We start from the raw sequence: 23,313 nt of genomic DNA on the forward strand, positions 1-23,313 counted from the left end.
GTGCAGCTTGTGATTTATTTCAGAAGAAATCAGGTCACCGAAAGCAGAGGAGGTAGAAGAAGCATAGGTGTCTCAGTCCAGCCACTGAACGTGAAACTCATGATATGAGCTATGTTTATTTCACTTTTATCAGAAATCAGGAATGCAGTTTGTATAGAAGAACTACTAACTGGTGTTTGTGCCCTAAGCGTTGTATGGTCTGCAGGCCTTCATGCAAGGTTATTCTTCATCTATGCCAGACTAGATTATGTGGCAGCTGAGTCTTCAGAAACTGCATGAATGATTCAAATGTTGGCCTACAAAATGAATTATGGAGCAAAGCCAGTAAGATTAATGTAAATGTTACTGTTTTGCATAAATCTGCTTTGTTTTTCTGTTCCTTTATGACTTGCTCCTGAATCTATTTATAGTACAGTATTTTGATTATTTTATAAATGTTACCTGCTATTTTCCAACACACTTATATAATCCTATAAATTAAAACATATGCTTCTTAAACTTCTGCTTTCCTATTACACAGATATTTTGCCTTTTCTACTAATCATTCAGAGTGTCAGGATTGTTCTGTATCTATAGCAGTCTCAGGGCCAAGAGCCCCTGAGTGTATTGAGCAGGTTTTTTGAAACAGGGCATGGCAACTGTCTCTAACACAAAAAATATAGGTTGCCCAGACCCACATTTATGTTCCACAGTTCCATGTAAAATTGCAGAAAGGCAAAAGGGACTCCCTAAGCGTTGCTGCTTTAACAACTCTGATTATGTGATCTGAACACCTGCTGAGAAGTCTTGCTTTAACATGCAGTTTCTAGAAGGTTTTTATCAACCCAGTGAGCACTGATGTGCAAGGAGGTAATATAAATAAAGAGTAGAGGAGTCTACCTCAGAGAATGAGGTTCAAATCCAGTGACTGGTCCCAAATAAGGGAAAGTCTGTTGAATCTGTGGGTGAATCCACACTTAGGTACATTCTGTTGATTCAGAGGGTCTATTCTAGTTGGGGCTAATAACTGGATTCAGTGGGAAAACAGACTTTCCCAGCTTAGGGTCCTGAAATTGGCCACTCCTGGGAGATTGTAGTCTAACAACAGTTAAGGAATGGCTATGATGAGGTTTTCTATGCAGTGCTATAGAAATTATTTTTTAAACTTAGACTCCGACATGTGTAGTTATCCTTCTGAGTACAGGGCAGCAGCATTGGCTGTACCCACAACATGTTAGGTAACACGTGATGCAGCAAACTTTCAGCTGCAGCTCATTTGGGGAGAAACAAGAGAATCAAGGTGGGGACTCTGTTTTCTGGTTAGGAACAGACTGAGCATTATGAATTTTTTCACACTTAAGTAGTGGAATTTCAGACAGTAAGTGTTATCATAAAGCAGAGTAAATAACTATGTGTTCTCTTCTTGGGGGCTAAACAGATTTCTGGTAATTTAAGGACACGCATCATGTTGTTAGAATAAAAACAAAAATGTCCATTGTCTCAGATTATGTCTCCCCTCCTGTACCTTCCTAGGCATATGGACTCGAGACCGCTTTATACTGACTTCTTGCGGCGACTGCCTGGTGTCATGAAAGGAAACACCTTCAGACCCACTATGCTACCCAGTGCAGAACCACAGACTACCACTGCACCGTGGAGAGTAGCAGACAGGTGAGACACATCTGAGCTGTTCCCTGCTCTTTACCATACCTTTGCAAGTTGATTGGCCTTATGGTAAGCGGCTGATCAGACCTTACTTTTGAAGCTTTGCCAAGATTCAACAATCTACACAGATGGATGGGATGAGTAGAGAAGAGCCAGCAGTTCAAGGAGCTGTCATTTTGAAACTTGGCCAAGGTTACCAGAAGTGTTCAAACCAGCGTTGTGCTGGGCCATGAATTAGCAGAACGTTGATGCATGATTAAGGTGAGATGCTAAGCTTTCTTGGCAGGCAGTCCTTGGGAAAGCTGTTCCTGCACTGCACTGTATGGAAACATCCCCTGTAGTGAATTAGATATCAGCTAGAATTGTTCTGGCATAATCTTCTATTTGGCATACTAGGTTTCCGTGCACAGGAATTGTTATGCTTGGGGAAGCATCCCATTGATACAATCTACCCCATCCTGACACACATGATTGAACACACATTGTAATTGTACAGCTTATGTAGTGTACTATGAAGTTCTGTTTGTGTAAGTCTTTTCTAAGCTGAAGGGAATCATGTCTGGAGAAGCTGAAGCTGAAGAGGAGCTTCTTGTTTTGCTCCAAGTTAGAAGTCATGTCGAATTCTTTGCTACTTCTGAACAGCAGCTACAGCTTAATGAGATTACTGAAATCTTTAGAAAACCAAAAGAGAAATATTGGATGTGAGACAAGGACAGTTGTGGAATGTGGCTATCAGGCATGGTGGGATGTATAATAAAAGGGATTGTTTGGCTCAGAATTTGGTATGAATTGAAGAAAGTGAAAAAGACATATCACAGAAGTGAGTACACCCCCTCACATTTCATAAATATTTTATTATATCTTTTCGTGTGACAACACTGAAGAAATGACACTTGGCTACAGTGTAGAGCAGTGAGTAGACAGCTTGTATAACAGTGTAAATGTACTGTCCCCTCAAAATAACGCAATACACAGCCATTAATGTCTAAACTGCTGGCAATAAAAATGAGTACGCCCCTAAGTGACAATGTCCAAATTGGGCACAAAGTGTCATATTTTGTGTGGCCGCCATTATTTTTCAGCACTTCCTTAACCGTCTTGGGCATAGAGTTCACCAGAGCTTCACAGGTTGCCACTGGAGTCCTCTTCCACTCCTCTATGATGACCTCACAGAGCAGGTGGATGATAGATCCACCTTCCGTTTCAGGATGCCCCACAGATGCTCAATTGGGTTTAGGTCTAGAGACCTGTTTGGCCAGTCCATCACCTTTATCCTCAGCTTCTTTAGCAAGGCAGTGTGTTTGGGGTCATTCTCATGTTGGAATACTGCCCTGCGACCCAGTCTCCGAAGGGAGGGGATCATGCTCTGCTTCAGTATGTCACAGGACATGTTGGCATTCATGGTTCCCTCAATGAACTGTAGCTCCCCAGTGCCAGCAGCACTAATGCAGCCCCAGATCATGACACTCCCACCACCAGGCTTGACTGTAGGCATGACTAACTTGTCTTTGTACTCCTCACCAGGTTGCTACCGCACAGGCTTGACACCATCTGAACCAAATACAGTGGTGCCTCGACTTACGAAATTAATCCGTATTGGAACAGTGGCTGCATCTCAAAATTTTCATGAATCAACATTCCCATAAGAATGCATTGAAAGCCATTTAATCCATTCCGGCTGTTTTTAAGTCGAAGCATTAGCTCCCACAGGAACTAATGCAAAGCTGGTTAATCCGTCCTCTACCACTAGGGGGAGAATTTTTCTTCTTTGGACCTAAGATGAACTTAGGTTTAAAAAAAAGGGCAGGAAAGGAGGGGGGGAACACCTTCTAAACAGAACACCTTTAAAAACAAGCACCTTTTAAACCAAGTCAAGCACCTTTTAGGTTAAAAAAGAGCAGGAGAACACATTCTAAACAGAACACCTTTTAACCCAAGCACCTTTTGAACAAAACGAAGCACCTTTAAGTCTACAGTAAGCTCCATTTTAAAGCCTGGATGCATCAATAAGTACTACAGCCCCTCACAAAATATTTTCTGATTTTAAAAGAGACAGACCTTGGAGCCACATTTTAAACACACATTTTAAAACAAAAGACAGGTCACAGTACACAAACCTTAAACACCACAGAAGCCAGCAAGCATTATTCCAGCACAGAACTCCTTGTCACAAAAAGAGTTCTGTTTAAAGTCCATTTTACAGCCTGCCTGCATCAACAGCCAGCACATCCCCTCACAGAATATTTTCTGATTTTAAGAAAAAAAACTGGAGTCTAAACTGCATTTTACAGCCTGGCTGCATCAATAACCAGCACAGAATATTTTCTGATTTTGAGGGAAAAAAGACTTTGAAGCAACATTTTAAACCCACACATTTTAAAACAACAGAGAGGTCATGGTACACAAACCCTAGGAGCCACAGAATGCGAAAATAAATAAATAAATTTTACATTTTAAAATTATACAGTAATTTTCACATTTAATTTTAATTTAATATTGTAATATACTTTTCACATTTTAAATCCACACTGCAAGACCCATCAGAGCACAGAAACATAACCCCCCCACCTAGCCCTGCCACCCCAAGCTGCAAAAAGCCCTGTACAGTACAGTAAATACAATGTACAGTATGTACTCACCCAGAACAGGCAATCTCTCTGTTTTTTTAAAAAAAGTAAAAAAAAATCAAAAAATCAAAAATTAAAAAAAAAATACAGTCCGTACAGTACCAGGCGATCTGAAGACTTTCTCCCTATCCACTCTAACCGCTGGTACGAGCGAGGTAGCAGATAAGCAGCCTCTTCGCTGGGCAACAGTTAACAGAAAGTTCAAATTTCATGCTTTCCCCACCTCCCCCGCGGTTTTTTCTTTCGTAACTCGAAGCTCCATTTGCAAGTTGAAGCAATATTTTGCGAAAGGAGCTTTTCGTATTTCAGAAATTTTGCAACTAGGGACATTCGTAAGTCGAGGCACCACTGTAAGTTTATCTTGGTCTCATCGGACCACAGGGCATGGTTCCAGAAATCCATGTCCTTAGTTTGCTTGTCTGCAGCAAACCGTATGCAGGCTTTCTTGTGCATCATCTTTAGAAGAGGCTTCCTTCTGGGACGACAGCCCTGGAGACCAATTTGATGCAGTGTGCGGCGTATGGTCTGACCACTGACAGGCTGACCACCCAACCCTTCAGCCTCTACAGCAATGCTGGCATTAGTCATACGTCTGTTTCCCAAAGCCAACCTCTGGATATGTCGCGGAGCACGGGCACTCAACTGCTTTAGTCAACCATGGTGAGGCCTGTTCTGAGTGGAACCTGTCCTGTTAAACCACTGGCCACCATACTGCAGCTCAGTTTCAGGGTTTTGGTAATCTTCTTATAGCCTAGGCCAGCAATGGCAAACCTAGGGCACGCGTGCCACAGCTGGCACGCAGAGCCCTTTCTGCTGGCACGCGAGCCATATGTCACCGGATTACTAATCCCCACTTCCCCCGCAGTCAGACCTGAGCAGGCGGCTGCAACTGTGGTGCTGGTGCCCAGACAGACGGCGGGTCAGGATCCAGAGCAGCTGGTGCTGGTGGCAGATCCGGAGTGGAGTCTCGAGGCACCTCCGTGCCCGGGATTCTCCCTTCCGCTGCCACTTCCATTCCGCTGCTGCCACTTCCGGTTCTGCCGCCACCGCCCTGTTCCCCCCCCCCCCCCCCCAGTTTGGGCATACAAGCTGAGAAAGGTTCGCCACCACTGGCCTAGACCATCTTTATATAGAGCAACAATTTCTTTTTTTCAGATCCTCAGATAGTTTGTTACCATGAGGTCCCGTGTGGAACTTCCAGTGACCAGTCTGAGAGAGTGAGAGCGGTAACACCTGCTTCCCCTTCACACCTGAGACTTGTGACACTAATGGGCCTCATGACACCAGGGAGGGAAAACGGCTACTTGGGCCCAATTTGGACATTGTCACTTAGGGGTGTACTCACTTTTGTTGCCAGCAGTTTAGACATTTAATGGCTGTGTGTTGTCACTTAGGGGTGTACTCACTTTTGTTGCCAGCAGTTTAGACATTAATGGCTGTTTGTTGCGTTATTTTGAGGGGACAGCACATTTACACTGTTAAACAAGTTGTCTACTCACTGCTTTACATTGTAGCCAAGTGTCATTTCTTCAGTGTTGTCACACGAAAAGATATACTCAAATATTTATGAAATCTGAGGGGACATACTCACTTCTGTGATATGAAGACTCAGTTTTTCTGCCTTGCCCTCTATGGGAGAGCTGGGGAATTAGCCTTTCAGATGTTCTGACTGATTTATTTATTATATTTGTAAATAAATTACTGCTTTTTTTCAGTGTGTTCAAGCCAATGTACATAGTTGTTTCTCTGTTGCCATCTTGTTTTGGAGGAATTCCACTTCATCTTTTCTACACAACAGTTAGAATGAATGTCTGGTGCAGTCTTGCTTAATGGCAAAGGAAAGATGGTGATAAGGGTGCTCCTGGAAGTGTATGCCCTATAAAAGGAGACAGTGGGCAGTGTAGCATCCCATGTGGTCATGGTGTCTGGGGATGATGTTCCATCTCTCCAGTAAGGAAATCTGATCTTCTCCCAGTGCCAAAGCTGGATTCTCTAGAACACTGGTCTGCATGCAGTGAGTTGAACCCCACTATCGGTCATTGCTCAGTCTGGGATGCTTGTTGTCTCTCCTCTTGAATCAGATGTCTTCAGTCACCAGAAAGGAGCCTTCCCCACACAACTCCCTCCATGACTTAATAGCTTTTTTTTTCCAAGGCAAAAATACCAAGATGCTTCAACATGTGTACTTCTAGTGCTTATCTGTGTTTTCATTCACTTGGGAATGAAATTAAACCAAGTTTCTTGTACAGTGAAGTCTGATTTCTGGATGCTTTCCTAGCAAACTATTGGGTTTGACAGTTCATTACTGTTAATGGTTAGGAGGCTAATTCATTGTTGTTCACATTTACAACTAAAATTGTTTTAATTTGCTGAACAAACATTACTAATGTGCTAAATAAGTAGTTCATTTTTAAATAGCAGTATTTAGAGAGAATTGCATGTAGATTGTCCCAATTAACTCCCAGAAATCCTAGCCAGCACAGATAGTGTGAAGGCTTCTATAAGTTTTAGTCCAAGAATGTCTGTGGACCCAAGGCTGAGAACTATTGCCTTACGAAGCATTTGAAAGAGGCACCTTCATAAGACTGTTTTTGTTGCCTTGAAATTGCCTCTGAAACTTGTTAATTCTCTTAACACAATTAATACCCAGGATAGTGGGGCTCAACATGTCAGGTGAGAAAGCATGTTTCTTGTAAACCTAGGCTTTCATGTTCCTACCATCCAGAAGAAGAGGCACCCACACATCTCGCAACAAAAGACCATCTCAGTACAAAATATTATTTTTTTTACCCCTTTTAATATTAAGTTTTCTGAAGTAAAAAATTCTACACACACACACACACACAGAGAGAGAGAGAAAGAGAGAGAGAGAGCTATATTCTCTCACACAGCTATAGAGTTTATAGAGACTACCCCAACCATCACTTCCACAAGATGTGCACACAGCTGAAAACTGTTGGCTTCTCATCCCCCATGGATAATATAGTTTAAAAATCACTGTTAGATGTTTGTGTCTGGAGTAAAACCAGTCTCTGCTCTCAAGTTGAAGATTAATGTGGGTTGAATTGTGTAGCCTGTCCACTAACCACAGCTATCTCTAGAGAAAATTTCCAAATAAGATAAATGTAAAGCCGTTAGTTTTTAGAAGTACTGCAAGACTGTTTTTTCTGCAGTAAGGCTAACACAGTACAAGAACTATCCATTTGGAAGCTGTTTCATCTTTGTCAGATGATGGTGTGGGTCAAGCCTCAAAAACATATGCCACAATGCAAATTTGTTAGTTGTTATAGTTCCATTAAATTCTCTTGCTTGTTTGTGATGTAGCAGAATATTGTAGGAGGCCCTTATTAGGGATGTGGTGGCGCTGTGGGCTAAACCGCAGAAGCCTGTGCTGCAGGGTCAGAAGACCAAGCAGTCGTAAGATCAAATCCACGTGACGGAGTGAGCGCCCGTCGCTTGTCCCAGCTCCCGCCAACCTAGCGGTTCGAAAGCATGCAAATGAAAGTAGATAAATAGGGACCACCTCGGTGGGAAGGTAACAGCGTTCTGTGTCTAAGTCACACTGGCCATGTGACCACGGAAGATTGTCTTCGGACAAAACGCTGGCTCTATGGCTTGGAAACGGGGATGAGCACCGCCCCCTAGAGTCGAACACGACTGGACAAAAAGTGTCAAGGGGAACCTTTACCTTTACCTTCTAACATTTAGCAGAGACTGTAGATAAGTGGCCACTTTTGTTATAGGCGCATACTAAAATAATTCGCAGGAGATGGTGAGCAAATGTCCCTCCTTCCCTTTCCAAAGCTGTTGCAACAGGTTCAGTGGCAATAGCTATTGCTTTTGCTACACACCCCTTTTGCCTCTATGGCGAACTCATTGGCCAAAAAGTGCCAAAGGAACTGGCAGATTACACTGTGGAGTTGCTGATTCATTCTGCTTCAGCTATGTAACTGCCACATTTCTCTCTTTTGCTTTGTGTTTATTTTTCTGTACCAGGAAGAAGTTGTATATGGCTGATTTGGAATCTGCAGTGCTTTACACTCTAAGGGTGGAAGCAGCACGATTCTCTCACCTTGACGAGGAACGCCTCTCTGCCCTGAAGCAGTATGTGACTGTGCTGGTCAAGGTGAGCTTTATGAAGCCTCTCATGCTGAGTCCTCTCTTTCTTCCTCACCATTTTTGTTCCTACAGATGCACTTGCTTCTCTGCTTTCTTAGGGGCCCATCTTAAAGAAGTAATCTGTAAGCTATTCATTTCCCTTTTTCCTATAAGGACAGTAAATATAAGTTATTAACATATGTTCGGAGCAAAAATAGTTAACCGCGGCAATTTGGTTAGTGACTGTTTCGAAAGATCAGTTTTTTAACTGCCAAGCTTTTAATTTTGTTTCGTATTCTTACGTCCTTTTGAGCTTAGCTTAATCAATTAATGTTCTCTTGGCTGCAGACAGTTGATAGCCTGTTTGGCATCTTGCTTTGGAAGAGTTCAGTGTTTAAATCAGGAGTGAGCAAAATGCAGCATGAGGACGGTGTGCAATCTGCAGCGGCGTTTTACACACATGCAGATCTCATGTTTGCTATCAAGTTCGACATTTAAAGAATTCAGACAGAAGACTGATTTGGTTTTGTTTTGTTTTTATTTTTGTTGGTTGTTCTGGGTTTTTCAGGCTCTTTGGCCGTGTTCTGAATGTTGTTCTTCCTGACATTTCGCCAGTCTCTGTGGCCAGCATCTTCAGAGGACAGCACTACACTACCAAGCCAACTACACTAGAGCACCGAGTGCTGTCCTCTGAAGATGCCGGCCACAGAGACTGGCGAAACGTCAGGAAGAACAACCTTCAGAACACGGCCAAAGAGCCCGAAAAACCCACAACCACCATTAGATCCTGGCCGTGAAAGCCTTCACGAATATATTTATTTTTGTTGTTTGAGGCCTGTAGGAGTAACAATTTTTTTGCTTTGGAGGATAAGAGGGGTACCCTTAGCTCTCCAACTCAAAACAAAAAAACCAAAATCAAAACAAGAATTGGCCATCCAATCATTTCAGGTTTGGATCCCATCCATTTTTTGCCATCTCTGGGCTTATTGAAGCTGTGGGTCCATGTTGTGGGTGAAAATCTGCCGTTACCCAAGGGGCCCATCTGTTTCATATCTGTAGAGAATTTTGCCACTCAGAACTGTAGTTTGGTAGAAAGAGCTTCACTCACATGTCCCAGCACTTCTTGTTTTACACAAGCCAGTTGGAAACTGCAGCAGTGCTGAATCTCCCTTGCTTCACATGACCTGAGTAGCAGCCTTAAGATGGTGCTACCAGGTCCACAACTAGCTGGAGCATTTTTGGTTTATCTAACCCTGTTACCTGACTTGCTTTGTGATTATTTTGTTTTATTTTTTACATATGTCATTTCCAGGATAAAATTCATTGTAAAGATAAATGAGGGAAAAATATTTTCTGCCTTGTTTTTGCCGTGATCCATACCTTCCTGAAACCACTTACTCCTGCCTGCCTTGTCAAGCAGTATGTGTCTGTGTTTAGTTATGGTTGTGGGAATGCAGGTGATCCTGCCATTTTTCTCATGTTTTTGGATTGTGCTGATAGTATTACACTGATGCTGTGTGCTTGGAGAGGAAAAGTGTCTGGGTAGGGAGGTGCCCATTAGGCTCAGTTAGGCTCCAAAAAAACTACACCTGGGATCTGGAGTCACACTCCTAAAAACAATTAGGCATACTCCTAATAACAATGAGACGTAGAGCAAATATTTGGGCACTAGGTGGAGCAGTCTGACTAGAATCCAGCTGTTCAACTATTACGCCTCTTCCCTATTCTCCTTACATCCCTCCCTCTCATTGTTTTTGATACATGTGCTTTTCATGTTTTTTTTTTTTTTTTTTGCCTCTCTGCACACAAATTAACCCAGAACTTTGGACAGTCAATAGCTTTGCACCAGCAAGGACTCAGCATGGGTTGTGTCTTTAGTATCACAATTTAAAAGCTCACAGGTAGCCTATAAGAGTTGTAACCAATTCTAAGGCAGGGAAGGGATATCTGACTGTCCAGTTCTGAGTAAGGAAAGCAGCTTTGTGTATCTGTTCATATGGGACAAATGTGAGATCTTCTAGACACAAAATGTGTGGTCCTCATCTGCACCATTCTCGCAAAGCAAGGAAAGGAATCAAGGAAAATGGGATTTATCTTAAGTTTTTTTTTAACCAGCATTGGAAGTTAATAACTATCCTCTTATTTGGAATTGGTTGCAATTGCTAATTGGAAAGCATAGCAAGTGTGTCTGTGAAGCCCCATTAATTACAACTGAGGGCTTTTAAAAACCTCTTTTCCTTTTATCCACCCTGCCAATCAATTTTCCAGTTTCCTCTCTTCCTGCCCGCTCTCCCTGTTCAACTTGTCATTTCCCCACTTGCCTGTCTTTCTTCCTGTAACATGGCTTTTCCTCCACATTCCCTCCCTCCCCCAATGAGCATATGTAGCTCTTTGGTCCCTTCTCCCTGGAGTGCTTGTGGTTTTAAAGTGCTGATGCTAATCGGATTTGAGTTGACTTATTGTCAAAGTAGCTTTACATGTTCCTTGGAGACTATTTTGGAGTTACAATCAAGATTTGGATCTTGGCTGTTGGCCCACAGAGGCTGACTTATTTGCTACAGCACCATGCTGAAAATATATAAAAGAATCTCCTGGTGTTAGCAAACAGCTGAATTTGGAGTTAAGTCCTATAGATGTCAGTGGAAAGCTTTGGATGAACAAGCTGGAAGCAGCTAGCTAGGTAGCATATGGGATTTCTGCATGTTCAGATGTTGGCAAGATCCAACCACCAGACGTGCAAGACTAGAGACAGAAAAGGCAGGTAGAAGAAATAAGCATATAGGCTGGCATTGGGCTAGGGAACATTAGCTTACCAGATATTGTTCTTCTGAAGCTCCCTACATTCTTAGTCAGCACATCAGCTAGCGGTGAGGGGTGAGGGGAGTTGTAGTTCAACATCATTAGTACAACCACACATTCTACACTCATGAACTAGTGGCTTTCCTAGAGTTGCAGTTGATCTTAGAGTGCTATAATATGCAGCAACATGAGACTGGCTCTTGGGAGTAGGAGAATTTTGGTCTGTGGTGGCATCAGCCCAGCTCTAATAGGTTGTCATCCCTCCCCAATCAGTGGTAGTGCAGGGGGCATAGGCTGTCTTGAACTGTGCAGTATCTGACATTGGGAACAAATGGTACAACAAGAGCCAGGGGCTCCTTTATCATTCCCTACATTGTAGAGTCTGCAGGCAGTGGGGAAATAGAAAGGGCTGTGCAGAATAGAATTCTTTGGGATTTTTTAGTTCTCGCTGTTGTGGAAATATCTGCTTATGGGTTGGCAGCTTTTGCTGACAACTGTAGGAGAAGCTGAAGGATTGCATTCAGCTTTTGTGTTACTGACATATAATTGGGAATGAGAAATGATTATCTGTTCAACACTAGCATCTTAGCATCGACTTGATGGTTACAGAGTTACCCTTTCGAGGTACGCTGTTTGGCAGTTCTCTAACTTCAATTTTTTGTATATTGTGTTGGATGTAGTGATGTACTATCTGCTCTGCTGTCCTGCATGAGCTTGCAGATATGCCTTTAGGTTATATCCACATTTTACACCAGCATCCATGCCAAAAACTCTTGCCAGGAGCAGCTCATAACTTCAAGGTCCACTGTGATAGCAATGAAAGTTTCTTGCAGTATTTGGGGCCCTACGTATGTGGCATGCCAGACAATGGATTTAGTACATTCTGAGTGAGACAGTGGAGATTTTTGGGTTGAAAACATGCTGTCATGTCCCTTGTAGCAAGCAGAGAGCTTAGCCTGTTATTAAAGTTGTTTTTACTTACAATTGATATGTTTGTGGCTGTTTGTGCTATGTACCAGCTTCAGGTGATGATCTACCTGGAACTGCTGCTGGGAAAATTATGAACTTGTCAGCATTTTCTAATCCCTGAATGTGCTCTTTGTCAGGGTATGTCATGCTGTTTATGAAAAGCATTTGGAAACTTCAGTGACAAGGGAATGTATTCCAATTACAGTACCATAATGCCTTGGGGCACCTAGGTCTTTAACTAGTATTCTCTGTTATAAACACAGATCACAACAGTGCTTAAAGCTCCTTACTTGTTCTTGTTGTTGTTTAATTGTTTAGTCGTGTCCGACTCTTTGTGACCCCATGGACCAGAGCACGCCAGGCCCTCCTGTCTTCCACTGCCTCCAGGAGTTGGGTCAAATTCATGTTGGTAGCTTCAATGACACTGTCCAATCATCTCATCCTCTGTCGTCCCTTCTCCTCTTGCCTTCACACATCAGGGTCTTTTCCAGGGAGTCTTCTCTTCACATGAGATGGCCAAATTATTGGAGCCTCAGCTTCAGGATCTGTCCTTCCAGTGAGCACTCAGGGTTGATTTCCTTCAGAATGGAAAGGTTTGTTCCCCTTGCAATCCAGGGGACTCTCAAAAGGCTCCTCCAGCACCACAATTCAAAAGCGTTAATTCTTCGGCGGTCAGTTTTCTTTATGGTCCAGCTCTCACTTCCATATATCACTACAGGAAAAACCATAGGTTTGACTATGCGTACTTTTGTTGGCTAGGTGATGTCTCTGCTTTTTAAGATGCTGTCGAGGTTTGTCATCACTTTCCTCCCAAGAAGCAGGTGTCTTTTAATTTTGTGGCTGCTGTCACCATCTGCAGTGATCATGGAGCTCAAGGAAATAAAATCTGTCATTGCCTCCATATCTTCCCCAGGAGGTGATGGGACCAGTGGCCATGATCTTAGTTTTTTTTATGTTGAGCTTCAGACCGTTTTTTGCACTCTCCTCTTTCACCCTCATTAAGAGGTTCTTTAATTCCTCCTCACTTTCTGCCATCAGAGTGGTATCGTCTGCATATCAGAAATTGTTGATATTTCTTCCACCAATCTTAATTCCGTCTTGGGATTCCTCCAGCCTTTCACATGATGTATTCTGCATATAAGTTAAATAAGCCCAGGGGACAATATAAAGCCTTTTTGTATGCCTTTCCAAAGCTTGAACCAATCAGTTGTTCCATATCCAGTTCTAACTCTTGCTTCCTGTCCCACGTATAGGTTTCTCAGGAGATAGATAAGGTGGTCCAGCACTCCCATTCCTTGAAGAACATGCCATAGTTTGTTGTGGTCCACACAGTCAAAGGCTTTTGCATAGTCAATGAAGCAGAAGTAGATGTTTTTCTGGAACTCTCTGGCTTTCTCCATAATCCAGCGCAGTGGTTCTTAACCTTTTTGAAAGAAACGCCCCCTTGAGCCATTGAGGAAGTTATCATCGCCTCCCTCCCCGAGGTGATATCTTACCTACCTACCTACCTACCTACCTACCTACCTACCTACCTACCCACCCACCCACCTACCTAGTCTCCCTCCCCACCCGGGTGCGAGGCAGCGCTTCACAGGGTGAGGATTAGAACCCAAGAGACCCTTTCCTTCCACCTGATCCACACTCAGTGCTCCCCTAAAGGAGAAAGGCGAGACATGGCAGGTAGAAAGAGCTGGATCATCTGGCGGCAGCAGCAGCACCGGATCTATTGCCAGCACTGCGGCTGCAGTCGCCTTCATAGGTTTGGCTCGCTCCAGCGCCCCTCTACCGCCCCCCTTCTGTTCTTTCGCCACCCACACTGCCCCTTTTCATTCTACCGCCCCCCTGAAAAATGAAATCGCCCCCTGGGGGGCATTATTGCCCACGTTAAGAACGTTAGTTCCTCTGCCCCTTCGAAATCCAGCTTGTACTTCTGGGAGTTCTCGGTCCACATACTGCTAAAGCCTGCCTTGGAGGATTTTGAGCATAACCTTGCTAGCGCGTGAAATGAGTGCAGTTGTACAGTAGTTGGAGCATTCTTTGGCCCTGCCCTTTTTTGGATTGGGATGTAGACTGATCTTTTCCAGTCCTCTGGCCACTGTTGAGTTTTCCAAACTTGTTGGATATTGAGTGTAGCACCTTAACAGTATCATCTTTTAAGATTTTAAATAGTTCAACTGGAATGCCATCACCTCCACTGGACTTGTTGTTAGCCATGCTCTCTAAGGCCACTTGACTTTACTCTCCAGGATGTCTGGCTCAAGGTCAGCAACCACACTATCTGGCTGACCCGGGACATCCAGATCTTTCTGGTATAATTCCTCTGTGTATTCTTGCCACCTCTTCTTGATGTCTTCTACTTCTGTTAGGTCCCTACCATTTTTGTCCTTTATCATGTCCATCTTTGCACAAAAGGTTCCTTTAATATCTCCAATTTTCTTGAACAGATCTCTGGTTTTTCCATGTCTATTACTTTCCTCTATATCTTTGCACTGTTCATTTAAGAAGGCCCTCTTGTCCCTCCTTGCTTTTCTTTGGAAGTCTGCATTCAAGTCTGCTTCTCTGAGTTACTCAAGCCCCATATGAGGCCCTAATGGACACCTGTGTTTGCCCCTGAAGCCAGCCATAGCCCCCCCTCTAAGGTCCCGTCTGCATGTCTTTCACAGGAGGGTGAATCTGCTTGTAGGTAGGGTCTGGAGGCAGGGGGAGCACACACTTTGTTTCATAGGGCAGAGGGATATTCTGAAAGCAAATCTGTTCTTATCACTTTTTTCAAAGCAGCTGGGGAACAGGGAAGACAGAGGGTTGCAGAAATGGATGGAGGGAGCACATGAAAGCCAGAAAGCCATACCGTACTTTAGCCAAAGAGCTGCTTTCTCCCATACAGGCTTATTCATATGTTGATGTGATCATCTGAGGACCTGCTTTGTGTGTTCCTGCATCTTTAGTAGTTAGACAGAGTATTTTTTTACTGTGTTGTCCAGATTGTGGGTTGCTCCCTAAGCAACACTCAGTACCTACTGTTTTTCCCCTTTTTGGTTGCTGATTTTAAAACTGCTTTTAATTTACAAAAGCATTTCGTTTATCGCCATGTTATGTGATGATTGTTCATTTCTGCTGTTCAGTTTCTGTTGCTGTTCTGCTTTTAGCTTTGTTCCTATATTTTATTTTTGCACTGGATTTTCAAATCTTTCATATTTGCTGCCCCAAGACATTAGTCCTGCACTGCATCTACTGGACTGGGAGTAAGTCTTACTTAGTATAGGATATACTAATGAGTACCTGTGTACAGAATTGTTTTGTTAAAGGATGCTATTGTAAAATAGAGCTCTTTTAAATATTTCTCTTTCCATGTTCCTGGCCTTACAAATTCATTGCTTTTCACCAGGGATTCTCTTGACTGCAGTGAAGGGAAAAGAGTTGTTTTACTGTTTGATATATTAGTAGAAACAAATGGCCCCTAGTGAGTTCAGCAAAGGGCAGGTTTTACAAACAATCAAGTAGCCTCTACAGACAATCCGGCTTAAGTGGCTGGCCAAGGGAGTCTCTTAGAGAGAAAGAAAATATATTGTTCCAGTGCTTTCTGAGTTGTATGGAGAAGCCCCTACTCATCTGTGCCCTAAGGCTAGTGAGCTCTTGCTCTCTGTTAGTAATTACAGCAAGCATCTACAGTCTGAGTGAGCAAGTGTAGGAAGGAGAGGGACCTTTTCCTTACTTGTTTTTCAAGCTCTCTTTCTTTGACAGTGCAACGCAGCATCCTGGGGGTTTAAGATTTCCTGCCATTGAGATGGCATCTCAAATGTACAATAGCCACAGGAAAAATAAGAGGCATAAAAAGAACAGACTTGCTTACACTGTGTCTGGCTTGAAACGTTGATTTGATTCTCCTATGAAACCTGGCAGGGACTTTTTCTGAGAGGAATGGCCCACCTTACTTTCTCTGTGGCATGTGTTTCCTTCTTGTGTGTATTATTTGTTTCCCTCTCTTTGTCAGGGAACATGTTTCCATCATTCCTGCTGATGTCACTGGTAGCTGAAAACACATTCCTACATAGCAGCAGTAGGAGTTTGACCTTTTTTTGTTCGTTGTAACAGACGTTTTCCGTAATCTGGATTCTGTATCCTATATTATGTATTCTGCAATTCCATACAATTGTAACATACTGAGAGGCCCACGTGTGACTTTCAGAGCTTGACTTCCTCTACATCCACCACTGCAATGGGGAGGAATTAACTAATTTCATCTTGTTTCCTCTCTTTTTGTGTTTTTTGTTTTATTTTTATTTGTTTTGTTTTGTTAGTACTTTCCTGGACGTCTTGTAGTCATGAACTATCTTCACAACCTCGACTTGTGGCTGAGACCAAGGACAAATGTTTCACAGAATAATTGGGAGGAAGCTCTAAGGAATAAAGCAGAGGTACGCCGCAGAAAACAATGAGCTATTGTTTGTACCCTAAAGGGATGGAGTATTTTTTCCCATTTTCTGGCCATTTTCTTCTGAAACCTCATTCTGCACCAACTGTTACTGGAATGATGGATGTTGTAGTCCATCAGACTGGGAGTATGCAAGGCTGAGAGAAGTTTTTCTAAGGTATGCCTTAGTTTATGCAGGAGTGAAGATCAAATCCATTTAGCCTACCCATCATCCTGAATGTACATCAAGAATCTAGCCAGAGATTCCCCTAATCTTAAAAGCCAAAAATGTCTTAAAGATGCTCAGCCACTGGTGTATGATTGAAGTACAGTGGTGCCCCGCATAACGGGCACCCCGTTTAACGACGAATCCGCATAGCGATGGGTTTTTTGCAATTGCAAAAGCGATTGCATTGCTATGTTTTAAATGGTAAAACATCGCTTTGCGATGTTTTTCTAACAGCTGATCGGCGGTTCCAAAATGGTCGGCGGGTAAATAAAATGGCCGCCCGCAGTGTTTTCGCACCCTTTCCTCACTTACCGGGCAGCGAAAATGGTGGTCGCATGGAAGATTTTCGCAGAATGGTGAGTTTTTTGCCCATAGGAACGCATTAAAAGTGGTTTAATGCATTCCCATGGGCTTCTTTGTTCCGCATAGCGACGAATCCGTATAGCGACGATTTTTCCGGAATGGATTATCGTCACTATGCAGGGCACCACTGTATTTAGCTTGTTAAATGATAGGTGCTGGCAATATATTTCCATTCCTGCTGGTCTTCAAAAGATCAACATTTATTGGACACATATATCTTAAATCTCATCAAGCATATGTTTGGCCTACATGTTCTCTATGATACGAACATTTAAAAGAAATTAGTGAGAAATCAGCTGCAACATTAGGCACTGAACAGTTAAAGAAGAAAAGAGCTTTGCTATTTACAAATAGTTTAGAAAACTGATTATAGAATATAGTATTTATGGTGAAACTAGCAAAATGAAAGAGTATGTGATTTCTGTATAGGAGATCAAAAAACACTTATAAGAACTGGTCAATATTCATAATGGATTAGAATAGAGCAAAGGGATAGTAATTATCTATATTCATTTGAGGGTGTATTCTTCCCAGCTCAATTAGATTTATTTGGAATGAGGGGAAAAAAGAACATCACCCGAAGTCCCTCCTTTCCAAACCACAAATAATGCATTGAAAAGTTCATTCATCATTTCTGAACTTTGCACTGCAGAGTCTCTGCTAAGCATCTGAGATGAAAACCAGGATGCCCTAGAACACATTTTGAAAACTACCTTTCTGCTGTTTCTTTCCTTTCTCTCTGTCCTGCCCTTTTCCTGCAACCTTGACATACCAAGAGAACGTTTTTCTGACCCTCTCTTTTTAGCTTCCGTACGCCAGGTTGCCAGAAAATCCACTCTGGGTAGGATGTCAAGGAAGCAAACCTGAGCTCAGAGGCTTTCCATGTAGTCTCTGGACTCTCTTCCACCTCCTGACAGTGCAAGAAGCTCTGCTTAGTCCTAACCATGCCTGTAAGTAATGCACACACTGCTTAGCGTTCGGTATTTTAAAGTTTTGTTCCTAACCATTACTTTTCATTTATGATAACAATTCAGCTTTAAAGTGGAAGATCTGGATTCATATCCAAGTCATTGTTTTGTCTCAGATCGGTCACTAGTCTTAGATGTACACCATTTTTGTGTCTAACTAAAACAAATAGTTCTTTAATATGTGACTTTAATATAAACATACCATTTTGGAACTACCCACAAAAACTTGGTGCACAGCCTGAGAAAGATGAATTATCATTGATAATTGCTTTATTTTTTGTTTAATTTTCTTAATGGTTTAAATGTATCACCTGTTCTTACATTTGTATTGTTCTTTTTCGTGGTCTCTGTGAATGCACACATATGGGTATTGTCAGTGCCTGCGCTGACTCTCTCGGAAGATTCTAGAGCTAAAAGTAAGAATTTTATGGTGTGATCCTCCATGAGGCATATGCTCCTCCCACCCACCATCTTCCTCAGTTCCTTTTTTCCGGGGAGCTGAATGGTTCTCAGGAAAAATAGAGTGCTTTGCTATTGCCTTTTGGCTATTTTTCTAGGCTCTTTTGAGCTTTTGTTTGTTTTCTTTACCTTAATTACACTACTTAGTGATCCTCCAAGCCCTTTGTTTGCTTAACTGACTGGCTGCGGTTCTTTATTTTTTCCTCCCCCCCCCCCCCGTCCTTTCTGTTTTCTTTTTGCTTATGGCCTCTCCATCTCCTTTTAAAAGGTGTTCAACCTGTGCGAATAAAATCGCACTTTCGGATGCGCACAGCCAGTGCCTTTTTTGTTTGGGTGAACACCATCCTACCCATTTGTGCCCTGCTTGTAAAAGCCTCACCAAACCGGCACTAAAACAGAGGCTCCAAAGACTTCGGTCTTACCTTTGGCAAGCAGCCATGAATCCCGCTTCATCCTCAGAAGCGGCCAGATCACCAGGTCTTTCTGCTGATAGAATTCCAGCGGGCCAATCCACTTCTGATTCGACTCCTGTGCTACCAGTTAAGGACACTGTTGACAAAGCAAAGGGGCCTGGTAAGCACAAGTTGCCACCTTCTCAAAAGTCTCGAGCGCACGATGCTGGCTCGAAGAAGAAGCCCAAGCCCGCTCCTGAAAAGCCCAGAAAGGACAAGCTCCCTAGAGTGGAACTCCCGCAGCCCTCTCTGCATTCCCCTCTCCTAGAGGAATCGTCCAGAGAAGTCCCCGACTTGGTCTCGGATGGAGATGACGCCCATGATGCGGTGCCCCCCCCATGATGCTGCCCCATATCCCGAGCATTGGCCTCAGCGCGGCTGCGCCACAGTCCAGCCCGGCCTCAACCCATTCCAACCCGGACTCAGGGAGGGCACCTGAAAGCTCGGCTCAGTTCCTCCCTCGCCTCCAAGAAAAAAACGGAGAAGAGAAAGCATGTCTCTCCACCGGCATCAGCCCCATCGCATGGCGACTTCTACCCTTTTCCGATGGTACCATACCATTTTGACCCCCTTATGTGGCAATCCTGGTATGGAGGATACCAGCCTGACCAGGCTAAGCGACCAAGAATGACATCGGCGCTCCCCTATGCCGCTCCCTTTCTAAACCCGGCTTGCCCTCATGTGACTGCCGTGGCCTCGAGCGCTGCGGCCCCGTCCGCTCGCCCACTCATTCCATCCAAGTGGATGCGCGATAAAGTTCGTGAGGCCTTGCCCCCAGAGCCCGAACTGTCTGACCCGATACCATCCCAGGTTGCCTTTGAACACCTCCCGATTCAGGATCATCAAGCTCCCCCTGCGGAGGGCTTTGGTCCATCGGACTACCCTTCATCTCCAGGCTCTCCTGCATCATCAGAGGCACACCAATCTGAGTCCTCCCATGAGCCCGAACCCCCACCTATCCCAGATACAAGGGGCAGCCACGCTTCATCCTCTTCGGATGACTTCTCGTATTCGGGCTCTCATGTTTCAAATGGCACAAGCCCTCAGTCTCGATGTCGAACAACCTCCGTCCACTGATGTCGACCCCGTATTCAACGACATCGATCAGGAGAGACAAGTTCCTTTAAGTCCTTTAAATCCATTCTTTGTCTTATTAAAGACACTTGGGGTAAACCTCCTTCCATCATGCAAATATCTTGCCGCACCGATGGTCTCTATCGAACCCACGGTGCCGATGCCGAATTCCTCAACCAACATCCAGTGCCCAACTCTATCATAGTTGAGTCCAGCCAGACACGGACCCAGACCAAGTCCAAACGAACCCTTGCCAATAAGGATGGCAGGAAAGTTGACACCATGTCCAAGCGGATATATTGCCTACAGGCTTTCTTACTTAAAGCTGTCAGCTATCAAGCGACCATGGGCGCCTTCCAGCGTCATCTCTGGGACCAGATCCTCCCCTTCATTGAGGCTTGTCCTGAACCCATGAGATCTGATCTCATCAATATACATTCACAAGCTATTTCTCTGGCCAAGTACCAAAGAATTACAGCGCGTCACTCTGCTGAGGCGGCCGCAAAAACACTGGTCACTGCTATCTCCATTTGACGCTATGCCTGGCTCAAATCTTCCACAATTTCTGATGACACCAAGTCAAGTATTGAGGACTTGCCCTTTGATGGTGCCCATCTGTTCAACTCCACGACTGACGATACCATGGAGAACTTTCATAAGAAGCGCAAGACTGTGCGTTCTTATTCTACCCAGCCGTCTTCCACTTACCATCGGCCTTTCTACCGCTCGACCAATTCCATTCTCGACAATATCAAACCCAGAGATATCAACCTTACAGGCAGTATCGCCCTAACCAACCTGACAGGGCTCTACCTGCCCCGCAACCTCTCATGGCACCGTACCATCCTCAGACCCTACCTCGCCAACGGCAACCATATCATAAAGGGCAGAGAAAGGGTAAGCAATACTGACAACTATCTATACTTCCCTTTTACAACGTTCCTTCCTGCCCAGTGAACTCGACCAGGTTGGCCCCATTCTTCCATCGTTGGCAATCCATCACTTCTGATAAATGGGTTCTATCCATCATATTCTCTGGATACCTTATAGTGTTCTCCGAGCTACCTCCCTTGGGACTCATTCGGTACACCCCCTATTCTTCTGCATTGCAAGGCGAAGTCACTAAACTTCTCCAAAAACATGCCATTACACCAGTCCCCGCCTCGGACTCTTTTAATGGCTTCTATTCGAAGTACTTTACTGTCCCTAAGAAAGATGGAGGCCTCCGCCCCATCCTTGGTCTCACTCACCTCAACCATTTCATATCTCCTTGCAAGTTTCGTATGCTCACCCTGGACTCTATTATCCCTTTGCTTTCTCAGGGAGACTGGTTCATAATCATCGACCTTCAGGACGCCTACTTTCACATATCCCTCCACCTGGATCATCAAAAGTTCCTCCGGTTCCACTTCAACGGGACCGCCTTCCAATTCTGTGCCCTCATGTTCGGGCTCTCCACCGCCCCACAGACTTTCACAAAGTGCATGGCGCCAGTAGCCGCCTTCCTTCGGCTACAGGGAGTAAACATCTATCCCTACATCGACGACTGGTTGATTGTAGCGGCATCGTACGACGATGCCATAACAGCTCGAGACATAACTCTCCATACTCTGCACAGTCTCGGCCTCAAGGTCAATCGCGAAAAGTCGCTTTTCACCCCACGGCAGACAGCCAAGTTCATAGGCATGGAGGTAGACTCCCTTCAGGCAAGGGCATTTCTGCCCCTGGACAGAATCGAGAAAATCCGAAAAGCCATCTGCCCTTTTCAGTCACGCCACTATGTCTCAGCACATCACGCCCAGCACCTCCTGGGACTTATGGCATCGAGAACAGCCATCGTACAGCACGCCAGACTCAAAATGAGGCCCCTACAGGCGTGGTTCCTTTCCCTCTTCAACCCCTCCTCAGACCCCCCCATCAGCTCTGTTACCAGTCACACCGGCACTAGTCGCTCAACTCGACTGGTGGTTCCACTCATACAACCTGCTGGTCGGCAGACCTTTCTCGCCTCTAAGACCTTCCATATAGATCACTAGCTACGCCAGCCCCACGGGGTGGGGTGCCCATTGCCTTCAGCACACAGTTCACGGACTTTGGTCCAGCCGAGAGCGGTCTCTGCACATAAACCACCTAGAACTATTGGCAATCATCAAGGCGTTCCATGCCTTTCTTCCCCGCATCAGGAACCAAGTGGTGCAGCTAGCAACGGACAACACTCTTCTACGTCAACAAGCAAGGGGGCACATACTCCCCCTCTCTGCTCTACCTAGCTGTTACCCTCTGGGAATGGTGCTACTCCCACCATGTTTTCCCCATTGCTGTCCATATTTCCATGGACGACAACACCCTGGCGGACCGACTGAGTTGCTTACCCGCCAGGACACATGAGTGGTCCCTCAACGATGTCGTGTTTCACCAGCTACGCTGACAGTGGGGTACTCCTTCAATAGACCTCTTTGCAACCGATGGCAACAAGAAATGTCCCCGGTTCTGTTCCAGAGCGGGACAGAGCAGCAACTCTCTGGGAGATGCGTTCCTAAGAGACTGGTCCCAAGATGTTCTCTACATATTTCTCCCGCTGCCTCTCATACAGAGGGTAATCGTTCGCATCCAACAGGACAGGGCCAACGTGATCATCATAGCCCCGTGCTGGCCTCGCCAGCCGTGGTTCACTCACCTGGTCTCGATGTCGTCAGACATGCTCCGCCTTCCTCTCCACCCAGATCTCCTGTCGCACAACCACGGCCTCGTTCTTCACCCAGACGTTGCCTCTCTCAGCCTCACGGCATGGAGGATACTCCCGACGTCATGCACGTCCTCCTTTGGGCCCGTAAACTTTCCACAACCCTCCTGTATGAGAACAAATGGAAGTCTTTCTTAAAGTACACCCAGGACAATAACTTACCTTCCATACCTGTCTCTTTGGAAACTCTCCTCGCATATCTCCTCCATCTTTTCTCCCAGTCCACGTTGAAGGTCTATCTGTCAGCAATCATGGCTCACCAACCTGACGATTCCCCTTCCTCCAAGTTGTTTTCTCACCCAACTGTCAAAAAGTTTCTCAAGGGGCTCAATAACATTCGCCCCCCTCAACAACGTATCACCCCTCAGTGGTCGCTACAGCTCGTCCTCAATGCCTTGATGCGGCCCCCGTTCGAGCCCATGGCATCTATTGACTTCAAATTCCTAACCCTTAAATCGGCTTTCCTTGTGGCAATTG

The 23,313-nt window shown here is 44.6% G+C and overlaps 1 protein-coding gene across 1 annotated transcript in view; it reads left to right on the forward strand.

Moving 5' to 3' along the window:
* Positions 1-23,313, forward strand: part of QSOX1 (quiescin sulfhydryl oxidase 1) — a 103,932-nt gene that overhangs the window by 67,266 nt on the left and 13,353 nt on the right. The window contains exons 7-10 of the mRNA XM_020789745.3: positions 1,513-1,650; positions 8,268-8,397; positions 16,436-16,552; positions 17,946-18,090. Coding sequence (XP_020645404.3) covers positions 1,513-1,650; positions 8,268-8,397; positions 16,436-16,552; positions 17,946-18,090 — 530 coding nt within the window. The remainder of the gene's footprint in view (positions 1-1,512; positions 1,651-8,267; positions 8,398-16,435; positions 16,553-17,945; positions 18,091-23,313) is intronic.

Source organism: Pogona vitticeps, chromosome 4, assembly GCF_051106095.1.
Source record: "Pogona vitticeps strain Pit_001003342236 chromosome 4, PviZW2.1, whole genome shotgun sequence".
NCBI lineage: Eukaryota > Metazoa > Chordata > Lepidosauria > Squamata > Agamidae > Pogona > Pogona vitticeps.